Raw genomic sequence first — 25759 nt, forward strand, 5'->3', positions numbered from 1 at the left:
GCTGATGCCCTGAGTAGGGTTAATTCCTCTTCCTCATGTACCAGGCTTAGCCTGATACAGTTTAAGGTTATTCACAGAGCGCATATGACAGGGGCGAGGCTGAGTAGGTTCTTTGGGATGGAGGACAGATGTGGGAGGTGCTCAGGCAGCCCGGCGAATCACGCCCATATGTTCTGGTCGTGCCCGGCACTGGATGGGTTCTGGAGGGGTTTCGCGAGGACTATGTCTAAGGTGGTGAAAGTCCAGGTCAAACCAGGTTGGGGGCTAGCACTATTTGCGGTGGCGGACGAGCCGGTAGTGCAGGAGGTGAAAGAGGCCGGCATTCTGGCCTTTGCGTCCCTGGTAGCCCGGCAGAGGATCTTGTTAGTATGGAAAGACACAAAGCCCCCCCAGCGTGGAGGCCTGGATAAATGACATGGCAGGGTTCATCAAGTTGGAGAGGATAAAGTTTGCCTTGAGAGGGTCTGTGCAGGGGTTCTACAGGCGGTGGCAACCGTTCCTAGACTATCTCGCGGAGCGTTAGAAGGAGGTCGGTCAGCAGCAGCAGCAACCCAGGGAGGGAAGGGGGGGAGGAGGGGGGCGGGTATATGGGTGGGCGGGGAAGAGGGTTTTCCTAGGGGCACTGGAAAAAGGAAAAACATAAACATATGGGAGAGTCATTATATGCGGGAGGAACCCATTGTACAAGTTCTGTATTATGTTGGATTGATATGTTTATGTTTTGTTCTGTTCCTTCTCTTTTTCTTTTCTGTTAAGGGTTTAATTGGTTGAAAATTTTTGTTGGAAAAACTTTGAATAAACATATATTTTTTTAAAAGGTGGATGAGGATGATGAATAATGGGAGGCAGAGGGATGGAAAGTTGGACCCCAACAGGGCTGCATGAAATTCTCACAGACAAGGGGATCAAAGGGATGTCACATTGTTTACTGAAAGGGATTGCACACAGACTACAGGACTTGGGGTGGGGTCTTGTTAGTGTGGCGCACTGGGGACGGTTTGCACCAGCACCAGAATTTAGGGGTAGTGTGGTTTGGGATGGTCACTGTTGTCCTTAGTCCTCTTTGGAAACAGGAACTATGTCAATGCTCCCATTCAGGGCTGGCAGACAGGAGTCAGAGAGTGCAGACATTCCTACTTGTGGTAGTCACCACTGATGTACATATTTTATATATAGGATGTTGATATAGGTGCTTTACGGTAAGGCCCCTGCACTACAGGTACGGGGGTAGATCCCTGCCTGCTGGCTCCGCCCAGTAGGAGGAGTATAAATATGTGTGCTCCCAGTACATCAGCCATTTCATCAGCTGCTGTAGGAGGCCACACATCTCAGTGTAATAAAGCCTCGATTACATCCTACTCTTGTCTTTGTGTAATTGATCGTGCATCAATTTATTACACTGAGTTTTTCAGAAGATGGACCTCCGCATCAAGCCGGATCGCCTGCAGCTGCATCCGCAATCAGACAACGCCAAAAAGGACTTTGAACATTGGCTAGCCTGTTTTGAAGCGTACATCGGGTCTGCACCAGATGCAATTCCAGAAGCACAGAAGCTCCAGATCCTTTACACGCGCCTGAGCTCCAACGTCTTTCCACTTGTCCAGGACGCGCCGACCTACGCAGAGGCCATGGCACTACTGAAGGAAAACTACGCTCAGCGGACTACACACTCTACGCCAGGCACCTCCTCTCCACGTGGCGTCAACTTCCCGGTGAGTCGGTGGAAGATTTCTGGCGCGCCCCGCTCCCTCTTGTTAGAGACTGTGACTGTCAGGCCATTTCGGCCACGGAACACTCGAATTTGCTAATGAGAGACGCATTTGTTACGGGCATAGGGTCTGACTACATCTGCCAGCGCCTCTTAGAGGCGGCCACGCTCGACCTCGCGGCGACCAAAAAACTAGCGCTTTCACTTACGGTCGCATCAAGCAACATTCAGGCCTATGCCCCCGACCGTGCGGCCCACCCCCCCTGTGCATCGTGGACTCCGCAGATGGCCGCCCCATCAGCGACCGCCCTCAGCCAATCCCACGCCTGTGCCGCACGGCAGCCAACCAACCCTGCGGGCCCAAATGCTACTTCTGTGGGCAGTGAAAACACCCCCGACAGCGTTGCCCGGCATGAAGCGCCTTCTGCAAGGCCTGTGGCAAGAAGGGACATTTCGCTGCAGTGTGCCAGGCCCGCTCAATCGCCGCTATTGTCCCGGCACCCCCCCACGTGCAGACAGTGGGTGCCGCCATCTTCCCCTCCTAGGACCACGTGCGGCCAGTGGATGCCGCCATCTTGCTCGACTCGCAACACGTGCGGCCCGTGGGCGCCGCCATCTTGTTCCTCCCAGGACCAACGGGCGCTGCCATCTTGCTTTCCCCACGACACGTGTGGCCCATGGGTGCCGCCGTCTTACCCGCCTCAGGACCCATGCCCGTTGGGCACCTCATCCGGCCGCTCATCGCCTGCAACCGCCAACGACCAGCCGTGTCTCGCCTCGGTCACGATCGACCAGTCTCGACCACACAACCTCGCGACTGCTTCAACTAAAGTGAAGGTCAACGGGCACGAGATCTCCTGCCTGCTGGACTCAGGGAGCACTGAGAGCTTCATTCACCCCGATATGGTAAGGCACTGCTCCCTCACGGTACATCCCACTAACCAGAGAATATCCCTAGCCTCCAGGTCCCACTCCATGGCGATCCGGGGGTACTGCATCGCCACTCTCACTGTCCAGGGTGTGGAGTTCAGTGGCTTCCGCCTCCATGTCCTCCCCAACCTCTGCACTGCCTTGCCACTCGGCCTGGACTTCCAGTGCAACCTCCAGTGCCTAACCCTGAAATTCGGCGGGCCCCTACCACCCCTTACTGTGTGCGGCCTCGCGACCATTAAGGTCGACCCACCTTCCCTTTTTGCAAACCTAACCCCGGATTGCAAACCCGTCGCCACCAGGAGCAGACGGTACAGCGCCCAGGACAGGACATTCATCGGGTCTGAAGTCCAACGGCTGCTTCGGGAAGGCATCATCGAGGCCAGCAACAGCCCCTGGAGAGCCCAAGTGGTAGTGGTCAAAACTGGGGAGAAAAACAGGATGGTCATTGACTACAGTCAGACCATCAATCGGTACACGCAGCTTGACGCGTACCGCCTCCCACGCATATCTGATATGGTCAATCAGATTGCACAGTACCGGGTCTTCTCGACAGTAGACTTGAAATCTGCCTACCACCAGCTCCCCATTCGCAAGGCGGACCGCCCGTACGCTGCGTTCGAGGCAGACGGCCGCCTTTACCACTTTCTTAGGGTTCCCTTCGGCATCACCAACGGGGTCTCGGTCTTCCAACGGGAGATGGACCGAATGGTTGACCGGTATGGGCTGCGGGCCATGTTCCCGTACCTGGACAATGTCACCATTTGCGGCCACAATCAGCAGGACCATGACGCCAACCTTGCCTAATTTCTCCACACCGCCACTCTCCTCAACCTCATGTATAACAAGGAGAAGTGCATGTTTAGCACAAACCGCTTAGCCGTCCCCGGCTATGTGGTCCAGAACAGAGTTCTGGGGCCCGACCCCGATCGCATGCGCCCCCTCATGGAACTCCCCCTCCCCCACTGCCCCAAGGCCCTCCAACGTTGCCTGGGGTTCTTTTCGTATTACGCCTAGTGTGTCCCAAACCACTCGGACAAGGCCCGCCCACTCATTCAATCCACTGTTTTTCCTCTGACGGCTGAGGGTCACCGGGTCTTTAACCGTATCAAGGCCGACATCGCCAAGGCCGCGATGCACGCGGTCGACGAGACGCTCCCCTTCCAAGTCGAGGGCGATGCATCAGACGTTGCTCTGGCCGCCACCCTCAACCAGGCAGGCAGGCCCGTGGCATTCTTTTCCCACACCCTCCATGCCTCCGAAATTCGGCACTCCTCCGTCGAAAAAGAGGCCCAAGCCATTGTTGAAGCTGTGCGGCATTGGAGGCATTACCTGGCCGGCTGGAGATTCATTCTCCTCACTGACCAACGGTCAGTTGCCTTCATGTTTAATAACACACAGCGGGGCAAGATCAAAAACGATAAAATATTGAGGTGGAGGATCGAGCTCTCCACCTACAATTACGAGATTTTGTATTGCCCCGATACAACAAGCCCCCCGATACCCTATCCCAGCGCACAAGTGGACCGACTCCGGACCCTGCACGACAACCTCTGTCATCCAGGGGTCACACGTTTTTACCATTTCATCAAGGCCCGCAACCTGCTCTACTCCATCGAGGAATTCAGGGCGATTACCAGAGACTGCCAGGTCTGCGCAGAGTGTAAACCGCACTTCTACTGGCCAGACCGTGCGCGCCTGGTGAAGGCTTCCCGCCCCTTTGAACGCCTCAGCATGGACTTCAAAGGGCCCCTCCCCTCCACCGACCGCAACATGTACTTTCTCAGTGTGGTCGATGAATATTCCCGATTCCTGTTTGCCGTCCCATGCCCCGACATGACGTCTGCCACCGTTATCAAAGCCCTCAACACCATCTTCGCTCAGTTCGGCTTCCCCGCCTACGTCCACAGCGACCGGGGATCCTAATTCATGAGCGATGAGCTGCACCAGTACCTGTTCAACAGGGGCATTGCCTCGAACAGGACGACCAGCTACAACCCCAGGGGAAACGGGCAGGTGGAGAGGGAGAATGGGAAGGTCTGGAGAGTCATCCAGCTGGCCCTACAGTCCAGAAATCTCCTGGCCTCCCGCTGGCAGGAGGACCTCCCCGACGCACTTCACTCCATTCGGTCGCTCCTGTGCACCGCGACGAATGAAACCCCCCATGAACGTCTCTTCGTCTTCCCTAGGAAGTCCACCTCCGGGGTTTCGCTCCCGACATGGTTGGCAGCTCCAGGACCTGTTCTCCTCCGTAGACAAGTTCGACTCCACAAGGCGGACCCGTTGGTTGAGAGGGTACAGCTACTTCACGCCAACCCGCAGTACGCCTACGTAGCGTATCCTGACGGCCGCCAAGACACAGTCTCCCTCAGGGACCTGGCACCAGCTGGTTCCACCCCCCTCCCCCGCCCCGGCGCCACCACCCCCCCCCACCCCCCACCCCCCCGTACCCCACCACAGCCCGCAGCCCGCAGCCCCCACTCCGGGACAATCTGTCCTGCCCTTGTTCACACCCGGGGATGAAGAGGATTTTGACACGCTCCCGGAGTCATCGAAGACCAAGCCACCGCCAGAGTCACCACCAGCCCTGCGGCACTCTCAACGACAGATCAAGGCACCGGACCGCCTGAATTTGAAATATTATCTGTACTTTTAAAACACAACTTGTCTGTATATAGTTCTCCACCACCCCCGCTGGACTCATTTTTTTAACAGGGGGTGAATGTGGTAGTCACCACTGATGTATATATTGTATATATAGGATGTTGATATAGGTGCTCTACGGTAAGGCCCCTGGACTACAGGTACGGGGGTAGATCCCTGCCTGCTGGCTCCGCCCAGTAGGCGGAGTATAAATATGTGTGCTCCCAGTACAGCAGCCATTTCGTCAGCTGCTGTAGGAGGCCACACATCTCGGTGTAATAAAGCCTCGCTTACATCCTACTCTCGTCTTTGTGTAATTGATCGTGCATCACTACTGCGAAATGGAAAGGAGTTACAGATGATAGACTGTCCAGGGGCAATGTGGACCCCACATTCTGAAGTCAGAGATCGGGGACAGCGCAGAAGAGCAGCGGCCATGCAGCAGGAGCAATCATTGGAAACATGGTGTACCCCAGCTGCAGGGAGGGGCAAGGGCTGTGTGTACCACAGGAAAAATACACAGCTTGGTTTTCAGGACTGCCCTACAGTCGGCTTGCTGGGCTTGTACATTATGAGGTTCCAGGTAAATCATATATCGTAAGCATGTGGAAAGTGGGGGAGGGAGGATCAAACTCCATCCTGTAGTAAAGGTGAAGTTCCACCATCTTGATGTCTCAGAACGATGGTGTCATGCAAAACTGAGTGTTAGCTAGGTTACATCTGGGAGGGGTCTGAGGAAGTGTAGGAGGACTGCTAAGCTGGGCTTTGGGCCTCCTTCTTCAGGAGCACACCCATTTGTTGGACAAGTACCAAGTCACTTACACAGACATAGAGCCCATTGCCAGGAAGCAACAGCAAGCCAATAATTTCATTCTGCACTGTTTAAGGGATAGGCAGAACTCAATAGCATCACCGCAAAAACTTCAGCATCAACAGGGTGGAAGGTGGGAAGCAGCTGTGGACAGTGAGGGCGATAATGAAGGGGACACAGCTGCATCATTTCTGACATCCTATCAGTGAAGGGAAGTTACAGGCTAACAATTAATGTGATTCATCAGTGGCCAAATGGATTCCACTCATTGACTATAAGTAACTGAAAGGTGAAAGTTATGCCAATTCAAAGAATGGATTTCTGAGCTACTTTGGTTTAATCATTTCATTCACAAATTATCATAGCTCCTACAGGGCTCCAGATGTCACACCTCTGTGTATGTGCTAGAGTCTCAGGGGTTGCATCAGGCACAATGCAATCAAGGTTCCCAACGCTGTGCAGTCGCACTCCTCCCACGGGTCTCTCAGTCACAGTTTACCTTTCTGCACCCTTGAACGATCGTTGTCTTCAAAGTTTCTTTCCATACTGAAGGCAAATGTGCGAATGGATCCAGTGCTCCTGGCTGCATTTCTGAGTCCTCATTCAACGGAGGAGGTGAGGAGGCAGAGGTGTCAGTGCGTGCAGCACTGCCAGGGGGGCACGGCCAGGGGGAGCCTGAGCATCAACAGGAGGCTGAGGAGGAGAGAGCCAACGGAGGCAACTTGCTATGTCGAGGGTTTATCGTTGAGAGTCTCCTATTTAGAGATGAGTGAGAGGCAGTGCCAGGCACGGTTCCAATTGTCCAGAGACCTCATAAATCACATTTGCCACTTTCTTCATGCAGACCTGACACCATGTTTATTTGGAGGCTTGCCCCTGCTCGTGGCCGTGAAGGTGACAGCTGCACTCAATTTCTTTACTTCAGGGTCTTTCCAGAGATCAACAGGGAACCTATGCAGCATTTCTCAGTTGGCAACACATCACTGCATGAAGAAAGTGACCGATCCCCTTTACAGGAAGGCTCATCATTATATCAGGTTTTGTCTGGACGACGATAGCCAGGCTCACAGATTCACTAGCTTCATAGCTATCTCAGGATTCCCAAGAGTGCAAAATGCAATAGACCGTATCCACGTGGCTGTACGGGCTCTGTAGCAGCAGCCTCTAATGTTTATGAACTGCAATTTGTGAGGGGCCAGAACATCTGTCGGGGTGGTTTCTGGGGATAAGGACTACCCATTTAAAACACTCGTTGACAACTCCAGTGTGTTGCCCTCAGACCCAAGCTGAGAAGCAGTATAACAATGCTCACAATTCCACACGCACCTTTATAGAGCAGATTACAGGACTTCAGAAACATGACATTCAGATGCCTGACGGATGCCTGCGATATGCAGCAGAGAGGGTTTACCGCACGATCTCAGTGTGGTGCGTGCTTTAAAATCTGGCTCTGCAGAGGTGAGTCTTTTCCAGAGGGGTGAACTGGAGGAGGAGGAGAGCTCATCGGAATATGATGATGCGGAGGTGCAGGAAGCTCAGGGGGATGCTGAGGGACTTGATGTCATGGAGGGAGGAAGATGTGGGAGACATGTCCGTGATACTTTAACAGCTGACAGATTTCAGGAGGAGTAAAATTAAGTCAGGTCAGCTGGAAACATCTCTAGTCCGCCAAGCCATTTCCTGTCATCTCAGGCGATAGCCGAGCCATTGCTGAGTGGACCGGTCCTGCATTCACACTTGAGCATTCTGAGCTCATAGTTCGCCAGGATTTGACCTTTTAAAAAAAATTTAGAAGTCCCAATTTTGTTTTCCTATTATGGCATAATTTAGCGGCTAATTCACCTAACCTGCACATCTTTGGGTTGGAGGGATGAGACCCAGGTAGATATGGGGAGAATGTGGAAACTCCACACAGTCAGTAACCCGGGGCCGGGATCGAACCTGGGTCTTCAGTGCCGTAAGCAGCAACGCTAATCACTGCACCACTGTATCGCCCCTCAAGGATTTGATCTTAGCTGTGGTCATCGTGACCTGCTAATATGCTCACTCTGTCAACTTAAAAGTTCAATGAGGGATGACAATGTGCAAGATGAGGCTCGATGCTTTTGATATCATTTAACAATGCAAACACGGGACGGCATGGTGGTGCAGTGGTTAGCACTGCTGTCTCGCGGCACTGAGGGCCCGCGTTCAATCGCAGCCCCGGGTCACTGTCCTAGTGGTGTTTTCACATTCTCCCCGTGTTTTTTTCAATTCACTTACAGGATGCAGGCCTTGCTGGCTAGATCAGCATTTATTGCCCATCCGTAGTTGCCCATCAGAAGGTGGTGGTGAGTTGCCTTCTTGAACCGCTGCAGTCTCCGAGGTCTCCCACGGTGCTGTTAGGGAGGGAGTTCCAGGATTTTATCCCAGCGACAGTGAAGGAACGGCGATATATTTCCAAGTCAGAGTGGTGAGTGACTTGGAGGGAAACCTCCAGGCGGTGGGGTTCCCAAGTATCTGCTGCTCTTGTCCTTCTAGATGGTAGTGGTCGTGGGTTTGGAAGGTGCTGTCTGAGGAACCTTGGTGAGTTACTGCAGTGAATCTTGTAGATGGCTGCCACTGTTTTTTGGTGGTGGAGGGTTTGAATGTTTGTAGAAGGAGGAGCAATCAAGCGGGCTGCTTTGTCCTGGATGGTGTCGAACTTCCTGCACTCATCCAGGCAAGTGGAGAATATTCAATTATGCTCCTGAATTGTGCCTTGTAGATGGTGGACAGGCTTTGGGGGTCAGGAGGTGAGTTACTCGCTGTAGGACTCCTGGCCTTTGACCTGCTCTGGTAGCCATAGTATTAATGTGGCTAGTCCAGTTCAGCTTCTGATCAATGGTAACCCCCAGAATGTAGATTGTGGGGGATTCAGCGATGGTAATGCCATTGAATGTCAAGGGTGATGGTTAGATCCTCTCTTGTAGAAGATGGTCATTGCCTGGCACTTGTGTGGTGCAAATGTAACATGTCACTTGTCAGCCAAGCCTGGATATTGTCCAGGTGTTGCTGCATTTGGACATGGAGTACTTTGTTATCTGAGGAGTTGCGAATGGTGCTGGACATTGTGCCGTCATCCGCAAACATCCCCACTTCTGACATTATCATGGAAGGGAGGTCATTGATGAAGCAGCTGAAGATGTTTGGGTCGAGGACGCTACCCTGAGTAACTCCTGCAGTGATGTCCTGGAGCTGAGATAATTGAGCTTCAACCACCACAACCATCTTCTTTTGTGCCAGGTATGACTCCAACCAGCGGAGAGTTTCCCCCCGATTCCCATTGATTCCAGTTTAGCTTGATGTCATACTCGGTCACATGCTGCCTTGATGTCAAGGGCAGTCACTCTCACCTCACCTTTGGCATTCAGCTCTTTTGTCCATGTTTGAACCAAGACTGTAATGATGTCAGGGGCTGATTGACCCTGGCGGAACCCAAACTGAGCATCCATGAGCAGGTTTTTGCTGAATAAGTGCCGCTTGATAGTCCTGTTAATGTCTAGTTCCATCACTTTGTGGACACACCTGAGCAATTTTCCACATTGCTGGGTAGATGCCTGTGTTGTAGCTGTACTGGAACTGCTTGGCTAGGGGTGAGGCAATTTCTGGAGCACAAGTCTTCAGTATTATTGCAGGAATATTGTCAGGGCCCAGAGCCTTTGCAACATTCAGTCCCTTCAGCCATTTCTTGATATCACGTGGAGTGAATCGTATTGGTTGAAGACTGACATCTGTGATGCTGGGGACCTCTGGAGGAGACTGAGATGGATCATCTACTCAGCACTTCTGGGTGAAGATTGTGCAAATGCCTCCGCCTTGTCTTTTGCACAAATGTGCTGGGCTCCTCTATCATTGAGGATGGGGATATTTGTGGAGCCTCCACCTCCAGTGAGTTGTTTAATTGTCCACCATCATTCATGGCTGGATGTGGCAGGACTGCAGTGCTTAGACCTGATGTGTTGGTTGTGGAATCGCTTAGTTCTGCCTATTACTTGGTGCTTATGCTGCTTGACAATCAAGTAGTCCTGTGTTGTAGCTTCATCAGGCTGACACCTCATTTTTCGGTATGCCTGATGTTTCTCCTGGCATGCTCTCCTGAACTCTTCATTGAACCAGGGTTGATCCCCTGGTTCAGTGGTAATGGTAGAGTGGGGGATTTGCCGGGCCATGAGGTTGCAGATTGTGATTGAATACAATTCTGCTGCTGCTGATGGCCCGCAGTGCCTCATGGATGCCCAGTCTTGAGTTGCTAGATCTGTTTGAAGTCCATCCCATTTGGCACGGTGGTAGTGGCACACAACATGTCGGAGGATATCCTCAATGTGAAGACGGGACTTTGTCTCCACAAGGGCTGTGTGGTGGTCACTTCTACCGATACTGTCATGGACAGATGCATCTGCAGCAGGCAGGTTGGTGAGGATGAGGTCAAGTATGTTTTTCCCTCATGTTGGTTCCCTCACCATCTTCTGCAGTCTCAGTCTAGCAGCTATGTCCTTTAGGACCCGGCGGTACTACCGAGTCACTCTCGATCATGGACATTAAAGTCCCCCACCCAGAGCATATTCTGTGCCCTTACCACCCTCAGTGCTGCCTCTACTGAGTACAAACATCCCCATTCTCAAGTAGTGTTCAACATGAAGGAATACCAACTCATCAGCTGATGGTGGCCAGTACGTGGTAATCAGCAGGAGGTTTCCTTGCTCATGTTTAACCAGGTGCCATGAGACTTCATGGGGTCCAGAGATGATGATGATTCCCAGGGCAACTCCCTCCTGACTGTATACCACTGTGCTGCCACCTGTCCTTCAACTCCCCACAACAACCCAAATATGTGCAGGGTAGGTGGACTGACCACGCTAAATTGCCCCTTATTTGGGAAGAATTTTTTTTAATGATGCAAACGCACTGGTGTGATTGAGATGCAGACCAGCTTTGGGATCTCATCCGAACGGGCCTGTCTTGGCTTCGGACACTAACACTGAGGAGACCCAGATGCTGCACGAGTATAGTTGCTGATGAGCTGCCCACACTCATTGCTGTTCCTTGAGGAATAAGGGTTAAAGATTTTCCCATCATACACTCTTAGTAAAGATTTACACACATCTCCCTGACACAGAGACTAGTTGCACTGAGGTTGAATTCAAATGAATGTTAATCTCAGAGTGTGACAATATCACTGAGTATGAGGACAACTAAACCTCGAGAGAAGGGGATTCCCCAAAGAGCAAAATCAAAATGCTTACAGTTGGCCAGAACATTCACATACCCATCCAATGAGTTTCAATAATAATAAATGCAGTTTATTTACAGTGGAGGCACACCCGTGAACCAGAGGTGACCTCAGAATGCTTTAGCTTTCCTAACCCGATCACTACACCTTGGTGCAGCACTGAGGTCCACAACATTGGTGGAGGCAGCCTGCAGACTGCTACGTCCTGATTTCTGTGGTGACCTTGGTGGACGTCCTCTGGTGGCACGAGCCCTGGAGGCACAAGTCCCGGAGGGACCCGGCCTCGTAAAGGATCTCCTGCTCAGGGGCAGAAGCACCCATGGCGATTTGCGTTGCTGGAGTTGGTTTGGGCACTCTGAACTGACTATCCTGAGTGGAGGCCACTGGCTGACACTCATTCTTCCTGCGGGTGCCAGCGGACCCTGGCCTGTCTCCTGGAGGAGATGGGACACCTTGAGGGAGGTGAAGGTGCTGGTTCCTATGTGGCCTACATTCTGATGGTGCCCATCAGATGGCGTGACCATGGAGTACATGCCTGAGTGCAAATCCGGCAGGGCCTGCTGAACCAAGGTCTGCATGGTGGTCACCCACCTTCCCATGGTGGCACAGGGGCACTTGCATATCAGAGCCATGACATCAGACAGAACGTGGACAAAATCCTCCAATGTTCATTCTAGTCGGCTGTGTTGTCTGTAAAACCTCAGACACTTAGACCACATTATTATTCAAATGTTTTACCCAGGTAACCTTATTTGCGAGATGAACAAAGAACAAATACAAGTTTATGAGTCAACCAAATTGATTATTAAACACAGTAAAACAGTCACCCTCCTTAAATTATCCCAGACAATAATAATAATGACAAAGTTCTTAATACTTCCTGTGCTGATGAACTCAGTCAAGCTGCGGGTCCAATTCTCTGAGTCTCGGTTGTCTAAGGGTCTTCTTCCACAAAGGTCGGTCTTGCATGTTGCTTCCTTCCACCTCTGGTCGATCGTCCCATCTTCTCGACTAACTCTGCGCCGAGTTTTCACTGGGGAGGTTCCTGGGTGGTCAATCTTCATACCCCTCTTCGTGCCGTTCCAGAAAGTTCTCCGCTCCCCAGCCAATGAAGTCTCGGGGTGGGGTCGCAACACTCAATGGAGTTGCCGATTGCAACTCTGCAGGACACCAGGAACCCACCCCTGGGGGTACATCTCTGGTGTTTTATTTGCACGTAACCTTACTCCATATATGATAACTGGGTGCCAGAAAGTCTAGATTTATCCCGGCAAACCACAACAATCGATTTATTTGAATGGGACTGATAACCTTGTGATGTCTTGCTGCCAGGGCAGGCTCAGACTTCTCATGACTGTTTGTCTCTGTTCAGTGGATTCAAACTTGGTTGTTCGAGTTCCCAGCAGGCCTGCCTTGAGCTGACTGTGATTTAATTTAAAATGTCTAATTCTCAATTTAAAGTGTCCAATTTTATTGGGCCTAAAATTCAGGCCACTGTCCATTTTACCGCAGCTGAGTGCCTGTCGAATTTCTTCTTAATGTTCTGCTGCCTCTCTTTGCAGCTCCACCATTGAGCTGGCAGCACCTTCCAGAGGCTCATCACCTTACTGGGACTGAGTGGGTGGCTGGTCTCCCAGCAGCCCACCAAGTGCCAGAGACCTCGGCTTTCCCTGCCTACAACTGCTGCAAGGACGTGTCAGTGAGGTCTTCTCCAGAAAGTGACTCAGAGTCAAATCTAGAGCTATACCCCACCAGAGGTGTGTATCTCTGCACTGGTGGTGGGTGTGGGTGAGCACTGTGATGGTTCTTTGTGAGCCCCGTCATCTTCGGATATTCCCCGGGTTCTCCGAGTTCTGCTTAGCTGCATGGATGGCCTCAATCTCCTGGGGGTCTGCAAAAAATAAAGGACAATTTTAGTGGATAAGCTGAAGCTATTTCAGAGTCCATTTGACTCAGTGTGATTGTCAGGATTTGATGACGTGATGGAGCTTGGATCCATACTAGCTTGTTGGGAGAGACCAATCTCCGTGTCGCCATAGGACTGATCCCAGTCCTCCCGAGCAAGGTCCTCCACTAATGGATGTGCGAGATCCATGAAGCGAGTAGCCATTTGAGTACATGATGCTATGCTGAAAGGTTAATGCTGAAGGTAGTTGAGAGAAGACTTATCCTGGTGGAGCGGTGAGATCATTCATTTGCTTCCTGCACTGTGTGGCGCCTGTGGCATGGTTTCCAACCACGCCGATCTCCTGGGTAATGGTCTCCCAGGCCGGAGAGGTGAGGTTGCTTTGCTGCCTGGAGCCATCCCTTGGGTAGAGGAGTAGAGGACATGACCCTGTGCCCGGACTCCTCGAATCAAGACCTCGAGGAGATGGTGGTTGAAACGGGTGCAGACTTCTTTCTTCTTGACACTGCTAGCCTTTTGTCTCTGGGTTGCTGACATCCGGCTCGGTCTTGTAAAGACAAGTGGGCTGGAGAGTGATATGAGTGTGATGCACTGCTGTTTAAACATGGCGCTGAACCTTCGAACCCCCGAGCTGACAGCGGACAGGCAAATCAGTCACTGACTCACCAGGTGATTCAGAGAGATGCTCGCTTGTACTTAATTAATGAGGGCCCAAGTGTGGAATCGGGCACGTGTTCACACCATTCCAGCCAACAGGAATGGTGCCGCTGGAACCACCCACCATTGCACATAGAATAGAAAAAATGGCCAATTCTGCCCACAGTGTACAACTAATTATAATGTGTACTGAATAATGGCTTGAATATGAAGGCAAAGAACATGCATTCAATTTTTAAAAACTATATTTTGGGAAGGTGGTTCCATTCTGCCAATGGATAAATACATCAACTCATCCATTAATAAGCAATACAAGTGAGGGGCGGTTCAAGGTCAAATCCTAGTCTGTTCCGTTAGCTAATCTCAGCTGTAGTGATGACAGTGGAATAATAATTATCTCAGTTCCGGAACATCACTGCAGGCGTTTCTCGGGGTAGTGTCCTAGGCCCAACCATCTTCAGTTGCTTCATCAATGACCTTCCTTCCATTATAAAGGTCAGAAGTGGATATGCTTGCGGATGACTATACAATGTTCAGCACCATTCGCAACTCCTCAGATACTGAAGCAGTCCACGTCCAAATGCAGCAAGACCTGGACTTGGGCTGACAAGTGCTAAGTAACATTCACGCATCACAAATGCCAGGCAATGACCATCTCCAACAAGGGAGAATCTAATCATCGCCCCTTAATATTCAACCGCATTACCATCGCTGAATCCCCTACTATTGACACCCTAGCGGTTACCATTGACCAGAAATTGAACTGGCTGAGATATATAAATACAGTGGCAACAAGAGAAAGTCAGAGGCTAGGAATCCTGCGGTGTGTAAAGGTCTTTCCTGTTGATTCCCTTATTTCTTCTTTCTTTATTTTTGTCGTTATCATTTTTGATCCATGGATGCTTAATGGGCATGTATCTTTAAGTCAAGCAGCAGAGAGAATGAGGAATTCAGAAGTTACAACATAGTACACTCTGTTAGCTTTGGACACCAGAACTCAGACTTTGGCACCCAAGAGATGGGGTGGGACTCAGTTCGATTGGTTGGCTGGTGACCAATGAATTGGCCAAAAGGCTGTATTCTGCCCAGTAACAGGCGGTGATTAGATCCTGCCTGAGTGGGGTGATTCCCAGAGATCTAAGGAAAGCAGAGTCAGGTCCCTGGACACTCAGGGGGAAGGACCATCTCTCTCTCTCTCTCTCTCTCCCTCTTGTGTTTTCTCCAGAAAAGGTGCTGTGTTTCTGAACCTTCAGAGACTTGAATGGATCGACAGTGAAAACAATTACAGACTGGAAAGCAGATATCGCCACCTGAAAGCTTGGTTAGAAGGAAATGTGCTGGAAACAATCATCTGAAACAGACTCAGATCTTTTACATAATATTTTCATCTCTCTCTTCCCTCTGTGTTTGTTTGCCTTCTGTGCATGTGTGTGTGTATAGAGGGTGGGGGCAAGTTAAAGTGGGGGATTAAGAATTGGATAATAGTTAACTAGTTGTATTTGTTGCATATTTGTGGGCAGCACGGTAGCATAATAGTTAGCACAGTTGCTTCACAGCTCCAGGGTCCCAGGTTCGATTCCCGGCTGGGTCACTGTCTGTGCGGAGTCTGCACGTTCTCCCTGTGTCTGCGTGGGTTTCCTCCGGGTGCTTCGGTTTCCTCCCACAATCCAAAGATGTGCAGGTTAGGTGGATTGGCCATGATAAATTGCCCTTAGTGTCCAAAAATATTAAGTGGGGGTTACGGGGATAGGGTAGATCTGTGGGCTTGAGTAGAGTGCTCTTTGTCAGGGTCGGTGCAGACTCGATGAGCTAAATGGCCTCCTTCTGCGCTGTAAATGGTATGATCTATGATTTCATTATAGTTCTTGTTATAAATAAAACGTTTAATGTTTAAATTTACAAACCTGTTGACTGTAATTATTGGGCAACCGAGGGCCAAAGACTTTGGGCATTTTTCTCTGAATTATTGGTTAATTCAATTGTGTCGTGACTCAGGGTCAAGAGGGGGCTGGAATTAACAACCAGTGTGTCATAACAGGTGAGTAACTCACTTCCTGACAGGGTGGCATGGTGGCACAGTGTTTAGCACTGCTGCCTCACAGTGCCAGGACCTGAGTTCAATTCCAGCCTTGGGTGATTGCCTGTGTGGAGTTTGTACTTCCTCCCTGTGTAGACATGAGTTTCATCTGGGTGCTCTGGTTTCCTCTCAGAGAGAAAAGATGTCCAGGTTAGGTGGATTGGCCATACTAAATTGCCACTTAAGGGCAAATTTCAATGGTGTGAAGGTTGGGTGGGGTTACGAGGATATGGTGGGGGAGTGGGCCTAGGTAAGGTGCTCGTTCAGAGTTTCGGTGAAGACTCGATGGGCCGAATGGTCTCCCTCTGCATTGTATGAATTCTATGGTTCCCTCAAGCCTGTCCACCATCATCTTCCATCTACAGGATGCAAGATGCACGGCAGGAACTCACCAAGTCTCCTTTGGACAGCACCTTCCAAACCCACAAGGCTGCCATCTGATAGGACAAGGGCAGCAGAACAGCACCACCTCGAGGTTCCCCTCCAAGCTACACTCCATCCTGACTTGGAAATATAAACAATACTGTGTGTGTACCTGTACCATATGGACTGCAGCACTTCAAGAAAGCAGCTCACCATAACCCACTCAAGGGAATTAGGTGGACAATAAATGCTGGCCTAAGCCAGCGATGCCCAGACCCCATTAATTAATTTTTAAAAGTCCTTGTGTCACCAGACCAGGGAATGTTCGATCAGTAATAATTCCCACACTGATCACTGTTCAGTGATTCTTCATGGAAACTGTCTGTACTAAGACATCAGGTGAGGGCAGGATTAGTTGTTGAGATGAATTGTCCTGGTTCATATAAGGGGAATGGTATCATTAGCAAAGCATTGGAGGGCTGTGAGTCATTACCCAGGAGAACAGAGGTGGGGGGGGGGGGGGGGGGAGTGGACAAAATTAATTAATAAATGAACAGTTTGCTCTGGTTTTGTCATCATTTCCGCTTATTCGGTGTTTACCTCTGGTTGAATAGGTTGCCAGAAGAAGTGGAATGTGAAATTGCAGAGGAAAACCCAGGGCAGCCCTGCTGTCACCCTGCTCCTGTGGAACAGTGAAGGAGAGCAGAATATTTCCGTTGATATTGTTCTTGGTTTGGAGGTTCCTCAGAAATGGCCAAAGTGCACCGATGACGGCATGAATATTGAGGAGTGGCTCAGTAAAAAGACAAAGGGGGATTTGAAACATCAGCCATTTTACTTTGTGCCAAAGCAGCCATGCAGGAGGGCATTGGCAAAGGATCTGAAAGGTACGTTGATGGTCGTTGCTTCAGATAAAAGTACTTGAACCATTCAAATATTAAAAAGTGCCCAATAGCCAGAGTATCTTTAAAAAAACTTGTGTTCATTCCGTTTTACTTTTGTGGATAACTTAAGGTGGAAAACAAGAAAGTCTCACTCTTTAAGAGACATTTCAACCCCAACCTATATGTATTTCTCTTCCTGATCAATGTTACATGTGTTGTTGCAGAGACCTGGCGCATTTCCTTCTCTCACATTGAAAAGACCTTATTGATGAATCATGGTGCCATGAAGAACTGCTGTGAGAAGGGAGCAGTTCACTGCTGCAGGTGAATAACAGCAACATACTACATTTATAAGCACCTTAAACTTTAGTTAAATATCCTAATACGCTTCATAGGACTGTTATCAGACCAAAATTAACACGGCGGCATGGTAGCACAGTGGTTAGCACTGCTACCTCACAGGGCCAGCGACCTGGATTCAATTCCGGCCTTGGATGACTGTTCTCCCCGTGTCTGCGCAGGTTTCCTCCGGGTGCTCCGGCTTCCTCCCACAGTCCAAAGATGTGCAGGTTAGATGCATTGGCCACACTAAATTCCCCCTCAGTGTGCAAAATTTTAGGTGGGGTTACAGCAATAGGATGAGGGAGGGTGCTCTTTCAGAGAGTCAGTGCAGAGTCAATGGACCGAGCCTCCTTCTGCACTGTCCCTCAAGTCTGCTCTGTCATTCAATAAGATCATGGCCGATCTGATTGTAACCTCAACCCCACATTCCTGCCTAACCCTGATAACCTTTCTCCCCTTGCTTATTAAAAATCTATCTACTTATGCCTTAAAGATATTCAAAGACTCTGCCTCAATCACCTTTGAGGAAGAAATTTCCAGAGTCTCACAATCCTCAGAGAAAAACAAATCCTCACTGCTGTCTTGAATGAGTGACTCCTTAGTTTAAAAAAAAAAATTTAGAGTACCCAATTCATTTTTTTCCCAATTATGGGGCAATTTAGCGTGGCCAATCCACCTACCCTGCACATCTTTGGGTTGTGGGGGCGAAACGGAGAGTGACCCAGGGCCGGGATCGAACCTGGGACCTCACCGCCATGAGGCAGCAGTGCTAACCACTGCGCTACTGTGCTGCCCTGACTCCTTATTTTTAAACAGTGGCCCCCTAGTTCTAGATTCTCCCACAAGACGAAACATCCTTTCCACATCCTGTCAAGTCCCCTCAGGATCTTTATATATTGCAATCAAGTTGTTTCTTACTCTTTTAAACGCTAATGGATACAAGCCTAGCCTGTCCAGCCTTTCCTCAAAAGTCAACCCACCAATCCCAAGTATTAATCTATAAGCATTCTCTGAACGGCTTACAATGGATTTCCATCTTTCCTTAAATAAAGAGACCAATGGTATACACAATACTCCAGATGTGGTCTCACCAATGCCCTATAAAACTGACGCATAACCTCACTTGTATTCAAATCCCCTTGCAATAATCAATAACATTTGTTAGCTTTGCTGATGGTTTTGCTAATTAGATTTGACATGGAGCCCATCAGGAGATATTAGGACAGGAGACCCAAAACACGGTCAAAGAGGAGTGTCTTAAAGAAGGAGAGAGGGGTTTGGTGTTCAAGGAAGAAATTCCAGAGTTTAGAATGTGGACAACATAGTTGCAATGATGGGATAAAGATAATCAGGGATGTACAAGAGAGGCACAATTGGAGAATAGAGGGTTCCTGGTGGATTCTGGGGCTGGAGATAGAGAGAGAGAGAGAGAGGGGACAGGGGTGGGGGACTAGGGGTTTCAACCCAAGAATGGACATTTTAAATTTGAGACATTGTGTAGGTCAGCAAGCACAGAGGAAATGGATGAATAGGGACGTGTTCTAATTAGGGCATGGGCGGCAGAGTTTTCGATGAGCTGAAGTATGGAGTGGGTGGAAGATGTGAAGCCTTCCAGGAAAACATTGGAACAGTTGGTTCTGAAGGTAACAAAAGCACGAGCAAAGGACACAAACATCTACTGATGTAAATTGTTTTCTTCTGGGCTAGTACTGCTGCCTACGGCACTGAGGACCCAGGTTCGATCCCGGCCCCAGGTCACTATCCACATGGAGTTTGCATGTGCCTCACCCCCACAACCCAAAGATGTGTAGGTTAGGTGGATTGGCCATGCTAAATTGCCCCTTAATTGGAAAAAAAATGAATTGGGTACTTAACATTTTTTAAATGATGTAAATCGTTTTCTTCCATTTTTGTTGTTTTCCCGTTTCACCAGAAACAATGGCCAGAATTTTCCAGCAACCCGTTGATGCAGGTTTCCCCACGTCCAGCCATTGAAATCTCAGTTTATGGCAGTGGGATCGGAAGATCCCGGCGGCTTGAAAGGCTGAAAGATTCCGGCAAATGTAATTAAAATATGATTGAGAAAAGACTTACATATATTATGGGAGCTTATATATAATATTTAAATGCAAACCAATGAAAGCACATTATATTTTCCATCATTGCTACATATATTTTAGATTAGAGCACTCCTATACTTTGGTCAGCCTTTTTATGATGAAAACATATGTTTGACAATATCTCATGCTTTTATTTTTGGGTGCTTTCCAGGTGTACATAGTTAAAGTAAAATTGTAATGTAACATTTCATGTCAGGTTTCCCAGGTTATGCTCAGCCTTTACTTGGTAACTTTTCAATACTCTTCCTCTTAGATGACCAATATTCATTTTCTTTACCTATTGTATGGTATTTTCCTATAAGTGCCACAGATACGGAATTACTGGATTTATTATTTTTCTGTTATCCTATTTTTCCCCCAGGAAAAGCTGTCTCAAACTCATGAAGCATCTTGTTCATATCCTGAAGGAACAGTACCCAAAGGAGCTATCTAAACTCCACTCCTATTGTGTAAAAACTGCATATTTCCATTCAATGGTCCGGAGATCCAGAGATGACCAATGGCCTGCCTCCAAGGTGGTTGAATGCTTTCTCAATATCTTAGATGATTTCATTGAACATGTAGAAAAGGCAGAGTTGAAACACTTCTTCGTGGCTACCTGCAATTTATTTGACTCAATGAATTTTGCACCAAAGAATTTAAAATTCCTGTTGAAGGTGCTAAAGGAGCAAAAAGCAAATCAAATTCCGGCATTTGCACCTCCTGAGGAATACCAGCAGGAAGCACTAGTCCCTCAGAGTCAGAACCTATTGGTTAAACTAGCAACATCTTCTGTGATCTTATTAATCATTGTATTTTTTGTCAAAATCTTTTAAATATCTTGTCAGACATGTGTTGGTTTTGATGAACCAGTCACATACATTATGATGCTGCAAGGATTTCACTCCGGCTCTAATCTTTTTGATTTTTTTTTTTTGGAAAATTCTATTGCCTTCCAGTAATTTTTTTCTTCTCTCCCCATATCATTCCTCTCTTCAAGGGATTTATTCATGACAGGTTAATTTTCTTGACCAATTTTTAAATTATTTTACTTTACCATTGAAAGAAGGAAAGAAAGAGTGAGATGTAGAGCAGGAATGAAAAATAGAAAGATAAAACCCCCAAAAACAATTTTAAAAAAGCACCTCATCACATGAATCAAATGTCCCAAGCCATTTCACAGACAATAGATTACAGTTGCTATGTAGGCAAATTAGTCCAGCTAAGTACAGGTCGAGTATTCCTTATTCGAAATGCTCAGGGCCGAGAGTGTCTCGTATTCCGGAATGTTTTGAATTTTGGATTACCAAGCTGGAAGGACTCTCAGACACTAATCAGAATCACCGGTCGTGCTGTGTCTGACAGGGAATCAGGTGCCGGGTTCAACTCTTTTGGTGCAGCAAACAAGTGCCATCAGTTGGAAGGATGCACACATGCATGTGTGTTTGGCCACAGGAAAGGGACACAGTGCTAGGAACAGCCGGCACTGAAAATGTGCGGATTTCAGGGGCTGGATTCTCGGTTTCGGAGACTAAGTCCCCACGCCGGCGTGAAAACTGTGGTGTTTTACGCCAGGAAAACTGGCGCAAAACGGCCACCGATTCCATGCTCCGGGGTGGGGGGGGGGGCTTGCAGCCAGGCAGCGTAGAGCTCCCAGCGGGTCTGCGGCCGTGCATGCGCACGGCTGCCTGCAGCGCCGCGCCATGCTTCATGGCGGATGCAGGCCGCGGACCAATCCCACAAAAATAGCCCCCCCCCCTTCGGCCAGCTTGCACGCCCAGGACCCTTCCCCACACTGCCCCCAGTCCAGAATAATGCCCTCTCTGCCCACAGATCGGCCCTCCCCCGACTGTGGCGGCGCTGGTCTGAGTCCACAGCCACCACGCTGAGATCCCGACGGGTGAGACCACGCGTGTTTCATGCCGTCGAGAACTTGGCCGGTCGGGGTCAGACCATCGCGGCACAGAACTCGGGCAATGGCCAAAGGCTGTGGATACGGCATACTCCTAGAGTACGCCACTTTTCAGGGGCGGAGCATCGCAAAAGCTGCGCCGCCCCCGATTTCGTCGTTATCGTGGATCCTCCGCCCAGTCGCCGAACCCGATTTCGGCGTCGGGGATCGGAGAATCCAGACCCAGATCTTTTTGAGTATTGGAATTTCGAATAAGGGATACTCAACCTGCAGTAGGTAGATTTTATTTACGTTTTCTTCTTAATTTGAAGGTCTTCCACTGCCTCCCTGAATTTTCCCCATTTCTGATCCACCACTGGAATATGGTTCCACAGGCACCAGTCCAGTGCTCGTGTGTTCTTCAAATGTGGCGCTCAACAGGGAGACAAATGTGCTCCCTGTCTGGTTTCCAGGCAACTTACTGAAGCAATAGACCTTGCTGCAGCTTTGCAAAAGTCCACATTACATTGAGAAATTATTCAAATGAGGTCCAGTTGACAATTTCTCTGTGTTTCACCCCACAAATTTTGAAACTGGCCAAACTTGCTTAATGCATGTTCCTGAAGCTAAATTGGTTTTGCATAGCGGGTGCTGATTTTCTTTTGGCAATTTTGAAGGATTGAGCACATCTATGTTTACTGCATTTTCTTCCACATTTGTAGAAAACTCCATTACTATTACCGCTGAAAAAGTGCAGCTAAAATAATATGGGCTTTGTGCGCTCTCAGTAATACCTTAGCATCCAACTTGGCAAACCGGTATGGTCATACCTGGGGTCTCAGAGGAAATCTGTCTTTAGTATCTTTTTTTCACTGGAAAAATACTAACAAAGTATGTAGACTGTACTGGTAACGAAGAAGACCCACCACCACCTTCTTAGGTGATGAGGGATGGGCAATAAATGCTGGCCTTTCCAGTGATGCTTACCTGTTCAAAATAATGATTAAAAATAAACAGACAACAGGAAAACCAGTGGTAACTGGTCTGGTTCTCTGTGGTTACAGGTGTAACAACTGCATTACCTTTTTAGCACAGTGGTTAGCACTGTTGCTTCACAGCGCCAGGGTCCCAGGTTCGATTCCAGGCTTGGGTCACTGTCTGTGCGGAGTCTGCACGTTTTCCATGTGTCTGTGTGGGTTTCCTCCGGGTGCTCCGGTTTCCTCACACATAAGTCGAAAGATGTGCAGGTTAGGTGGATTGGCCATTCTAAATTTCCCTTAATGTCCAAAATGGTTAGGTGGGGTTACTGGGTTATGAGGATAGGGTGGAGGTGTGGGTTTAAGAAGGGTGCTCTTTCCAAGCACCGGTGCAGACTCGCTGGGCCAAATGGCCTCCTTCTGCACTGTAAATTCTATGTAAATGATCTATCCAAACCATTACATTGAGCATAAGCCAATTAAGGCAGCACCGATCTTTTTCTGAGTGGGAAGCAATTCCGGAAGAGGGGAAAATTGCACCATAAGCATCTTACTAAACTGGAATTTACCAGAATACCAATTATTCAACCCAGAATATGCCAACTTGAGTATGCTCGAGAAGACCTGCCTTTGCTATCTTCAGTTCATAAGGGAGTTTGTGCAGGTTGGGCTATCCACTGGAGCCTGACCTGTAGACAAGATCCAGCACAAGAACAGTTAAAATGTTTGTTGCATCTCTACCTTCACCCAATTGTAGCACCAACAAGGCCCTATTGAAGGATGAACCACAGTTCTTTAAGAAAAGCTGACTTGGAAGCCTCTCGGTCGACACTGTACATTTTCTATGCACAGGCAGTGAAGAACACATGCAGTGGAGGGATCTATTTAGGCCAGACCACCTCTCTACACTGTTAGTTCAAACATACAGCTCCAATTTCAAGAAATTTGACTTATTTCTGTATTCCTGATATCTTATGGAAAACATATCAGAATACCAATTCTTCCTGAATTTAAGGTTTTAGAGATTTCAAATTGACAAAACAAAAGAAGAATAAAACACAGAAAAGGGAAAAAATAAACTTACCGACCTTGTTTAAGAATTTGTTAATCTTGAACAATGTTAAAAATTGCTCGGCAGAAGATTCTGACATAACTGATTTATCATCAGCATGGTCACAGGTAGCATATTGGGCTTGTGAGTAATGTCTTTTTTTTCCTTAAAAATTTAGAGTACCCAATTCATTTTTATTCCAATTAAGGGCAATTTAGTGTGGCCAATCCACCTAACCTGCACATCTTTTGGGTTGGGGGGTGAGACCCACGCAGACACGGGGAGAATGTGCAAACTCCACACGGACAGTGACCCAGGGTCGGGATTGAACCCGGGTCCTCAGCACCATGAGGCAGCAGTGCTAACCACTGCGCCACCGTGCCACCCATCTTGTGAGCAATGTTCTGTGAACCTCACTATATGTGTCTTCAGCTTCTTTCTGTTCTTGTGGCTTTTTACTTATTGTCAATAAAGCTATAAATATATTAAAAACGTTTGTGTACTGTAAATTCACTCAGACTTGAAGTCAGCGAATGACCACAACACAGTAAGTGAGACTTAAGGAGTGGATATAATTACACATTGAATATTAAGCCATCAAACTTTCCCATATCAAAATTCAGTGTAATAATCTCCTTGCCAATAGACACAAGTTCCTACATCAATATTGCACAATTGCTCTGCTTTAGGAAGCAGGAGCTGGACCTTAAATATTATTTACATCTCTTTTTTCTTACATCATTTAATTTTTCTGCTCTCTCATCTAAAAGGAATTAATAATTTCACACATACCAACAGACCTTCAGTATAGCCTAAGTTACAATTCACTATATTGGAACCTAAACAGTGAGTGACAGCAGATTATTTAACCTAGTCAGGGGTGAGGAGGGAGAAATGGTTTATAGCTTAAAGTTGATTACTTCCAATATTCTTTCAGTTCTCTGCTCCTCAAGATGTTGAGTCCTTTATTGTCAATTCCCAAACATAAACAGTTGCCATTTGGGTAAGCTAACAGAAGTCAGCTAGTACCCTTTGGAAGAACACCTCAGCAAGGAGTCAACTGGCTGGAATTTCAGCTATTCAGGATTACCCGGGAGGCCGTCAAAAATGGCAGCGTGTCCAGATTCTGGGATTTAAATCCCGTTCCCAGAGTTTCTGATTTTTGGGAGTGCCTTTTAAGGGTGCAGGCTGGTTCAGGCCACGCAACCGCACCCTGTACTCTCTGTCTGGCTCCACTGTGGGAATAGGCATGTCCTAGTCCTACACGCTTTTCATGGAGTCAGGCCAGCTTTTCAAAGAGGCATGGTTTACAATGCCTCAGAGTCACCATGGGATATAGTCTGCATGCAGGAACCTTTTGAAAGTAAATTCAAAAGGTCCTCCTCATGCCCCCCATGCCTCCACCCCACCCCCAAGGCCCCTCATGCCTCCATGCCAAAGTATGTCCCCCATCCAATCACTATGGCCTCCATGCCAAATTATGACACTTTCATGCCCATTCACTCACCCTACGCTGTATTAGAACCAATGACAATAGGATGTGCAAAAGCTTTAAAAATTCATTCATTGATAACTTTTCTACTTTCTTAACAAAACTCCCTTTTATCTATAGGCCAATAAAAATGTCAATCACCCAAACCACTTAATGTGTTAATAGGTCAAACTGCAAGTAGGTGTTTTAACAGGCCATTGGATTTCTGGGTTTCAGGCAAGCGTTATTATGTATTTTTGTTGAGAGCTCAGGGAATTGAAACACCTGAGCCCCAGGGAAAGATTGCTCGATTGACAGTTCTGGCTCTTTGATCTCTGCTGTCAACTAAACAATATTTATTTATACAAGATAAAGAGGTTTCAAGTGCTTGCAGTTTCAGCTATTGATGATTTAAATGGTTTGTATGATTAACATTTCTAGTGCGCTTTAATAAAATGTTTATTTTTAAGACAGTGGAACATTCTTTACACATGCAATTGTTGCTATTGAGCTCATTGTTTCTATACAGTACATAATGGGTAAATTGTTCTTGGGCTGGGTCATAGAAGTGCCATAGCTTGGCATAGGGGGTTCACAGGGGTTGGTTGGGGGACATACCTTGGTACTGGGGTGAGGAGATATGAGGTATTGGGACAGTTGATTTAGACTTTGCCTCACTGATCGTTCGTAGGTGGGTC

The 25759-nt window shown here is 48.3% G+C and overlaps 1 protein-coding gene across 1 annotated transcript in view; it reads left to right on the forward strand.

Moving 5' to 3' along the window:
- LOC140418529 (cyclic GMP-AMP synthase-like) overlaps nucleotides 1-23937 on the forward strand; it is a 65235-nt gene extending 41298 nt beyond the window's left edge. The window contains exons 4-6 of the mRNA XM_072502043.1: nucleotides 16961-17233; nucleotides 17455-17554; nucleotides 20054-23937. Of these exons, the coding sequence (XP_072358144.1) occupies nucleotides 16961-17233; nucleotides 17455-17554; nucleotides 20054-20507 (827 nt within the window). The 3' untranslated portion in view covers nucleotides 20508-23937. The remainder of the gene's footprint in view (nucleotides 1-16960; nucleotides 17234-17454; nucleotides 17555-20053) is intronic.
- Nucleotides 23938-25759: the final 1822 nt, after the last annotated feature.

This window comes from Scyliorhinus torazame, chromosome 1 (genome assembly GCF_047496885.1).
Source record: "Scyliorhinus torazame isolate Kashiwa2021f chromosome 1, sScyTor2.1, whole genome shotgun sequence".
Classification (NCBI taxonomy): domain Eukaryota; kingdom Metazoa; phylum Chordata; class Chondrichthyes; order Carcharhiniformes; family Scyliorhinidae; genus Scyliorhinus; species Scyliorhinus torazame.